This window comes from Sprattus sprattus (assembly GCF_963457725.1).
Source record: "Sprattus sprattus genome assembly, chromosome: 21".
Classification (NCBI taxonomy): domain Eukaryota; kingdom Metazoa; phylum Chordata; class Actinopteri; order Clupeiformes; family Clupeidae; genus Sprattus; species Sprattus sprattus.
Genome location: NC_137919.1, coordinates 705,921 through 708,420, shown reverse-complemented (window position 1 = coordinate 708,420; position 2,500 = coordinate 705,921). Strand labels below are relative to the sequence as shown.

The 2,500-nt window shown below is 44.5% G+C and overlaps 1 protein-coding gene across 1 annotated transcript in view; it reads left to right on the top strand.

Moving 5' to 3' along the window:
- Positions 1-2,500, top strand: part of arhgef11 (Rho guanine nucleotide exchange factor (GEF) 11) — a 48,438-nt gene that overhangs the window by 31,589 nt on the left and 14,349 nt on the right. The window contains exons 28-29 of the mRNA XM_080860030.1: positions 640-716; positions 1,172-1,297. Of these exons, the coding sequence (XP_080716156.1) occupies positions 640-716; positions 1,172-1,297 (203 nt within the window). The remainder of the gene's footprint in view (positions 1-639; positions 717-1,171; positions 1,298-2,500) is intronic.

Sequence of the window (2,500 nt, the reverse complement as noted above, 5' to 3'; positions counted from 1 at the left end):
CGTTAGCTGGTTAGCAAACACAGCATCAAATATAACAGAACGTTAAAGTAAACAAGAGCAATCAGAGATTTCTGACCTCCAGCAAGGCGGTACACAAATCCGGATCCAGATCCGGATCATCCTGAAATTTTAATGGGGCTGTCACAGGACCGATATGCACCTCTTGTGAAATTTCAGAAAGATCCGCTCAGTAGTTTCTGAGAAATCTTGTCCACAGACAGACAAACGGACAAATAAATAAATAAATAAATAAATAAATAAACGGACCCGATCGCATAACCTCCTTGCTGGAGGTAATAACAAACAGACAAACACGTTGGTCTAGGACCCAGTATTTGTAATGTGACTTTAAAGACTGATGCTGGATGATGGTGGTAGCTATTTTTGTCAGATTGTAAGAGCCATTGGTGACGTGTTGTGTGTGGGTTCTATAAAGGTTCTCTTCATGTTTCTGTGAGTCCATGAGGAAGTGTTGTGTGTGTGTTGTATGGGTTAGGGTTACGTGTTTGTGTGCGTGTACGCGTGTGTGTGTGTGTGAGTGTGTGCCTGTGTGTGTGTTGTATAAAGGTTGTCTTCATGTTTCTGTGAGTCCATGAGGAAGTATAAAGGTTTGTATAAAGGTTTTCTTCATGTTTGCAGCCAGTTTCTGTGAGTCCATGCGGAAGCTGAGGGAGACCCCGATCGTGCAGGGCATCGCTGACATCATGCTGGCCAGGGTGGGCGTGCCATTCTTTCCTCTCGGCTTCTTCACCTTTAAGCCCCAAAACACACAGACACACACACACACACACACACGTCCCCGCATCTAGCTGGCTGTGAATACACTTCAGTCTAGGTGTGGGTGGAGCCAAACTATTTACATATAAACAAATGTTGCAGCTCATGGCATGCTTTGAATGTGTGTGTTTGTGTGTCTGTGTGTACGTGTTTGGTGTGTGTGTGTGTGCGTTTGTGTGTGTGTGTGCGTGTGTGTGTGTGTGTGTGGGTTCAGCTCATGGCATGTTTCAGATGTTCTCTTTAGTGCCAATCTCTTCCATAAACTCAAATACTGAAAGGAAACAAAACCACTTTGAACCTGCTCTCCTGGATATGTTTGTTAATAGGTGTGTGTGTGTGTGTGTGTGTGTGTGTGTGTGTGTGTGTGTGTGTGTGTGTGTGTGTGTGTGTGTAGTTCGAGGGCACAGCAGGAGAGGAGTTTCAGGAGCAGGTGTCTCAGCAGAGCAGCCAGCACAGTCAGGCCCTGGAGCTCATCAAGAACAAGCAGCGCAAAGACCCACGCTTCGCTCACCTCATACAGGTACACACACACACACACACACACACACACACACACACACACACACACACTAAAGACCCACGCTTCGCTCACCTCATACAGGTACCACACACACACACACACACACACACACACACACACACACACACACACACACACACACACACACACTAAAGACCCACGCTTCGCTCACCTCATACAGGTACACACACACACACACACACACACACACACACACACACACACACACACACACACACACACTAAAGACCCACGCTTCGCTCACCTCATACAGGTACCACACACTGTTAAAGGTCGGGATAGCCTTCGCGCTTAGAGCAAGATGTTTTACTCATAGAGGACTCAGGAGGGAGAAGATGTAGAAAAGATGGGCATTTTTATTAACCCAAGTAAGGCCCATAAGGCAGTAAGATCAATGACAATAACAAATTAATATAAATAATACCATTTTCAAAAAGACATAGCAATAGGCATCAGAGCCTCAATACAAATATGCACATTAAATAGTCGACTACATATAAAAGACCATATTAGCTGGTCTGCATTGGAGAGCACGTAAGGCTTACACCTTATTAACACGAACACTCGAAATCAAAAGCAAGTAAAAGGACCAGAGATCTAGTCCAGTGAGAGCACCAAGGACTTACGTCCTATTAAACTGGCAACCCTCACGAACAAAAGCAAAGGGAGTTTAAGTAGCCTAGACACCACCTCCAATTGGCTCATGCCAATTATTAATAGCAGGTGTGTCATCGGCCCAGGCACCAACACCTGTGGCTCACAGCAGCCATACTTAATTAAACAAATGTCCCACGTAGCTGGGAAAGGGAACTACACTAACGTAGTAAACAGGGCTCAGTGACGACATGGCCACACATGATAAATCAGCCATTCGAAACAAACGATTACGGGTTATTTCAGCTTAACCCGGAATTTACGACAGTACTCTAAACTCTCGTGCTTAACCGCGCCATCTTCACTAACAAACAGACGCACGCAAGACACGAAAAGACTTAAAACAGTAAGACAGACGTTATGCAATGTGAGAATATGAGTTATGATTTTAAACTAAATAAACGGAACGTATTGACAAGACATTGAAATTGTGTGGTTATTTAAACAGAAAGACGTTGTTAACGGAACATGTAAACTGTACACGTATACGAACATGGAACACGCAACACACACGCCAAAACAACTACA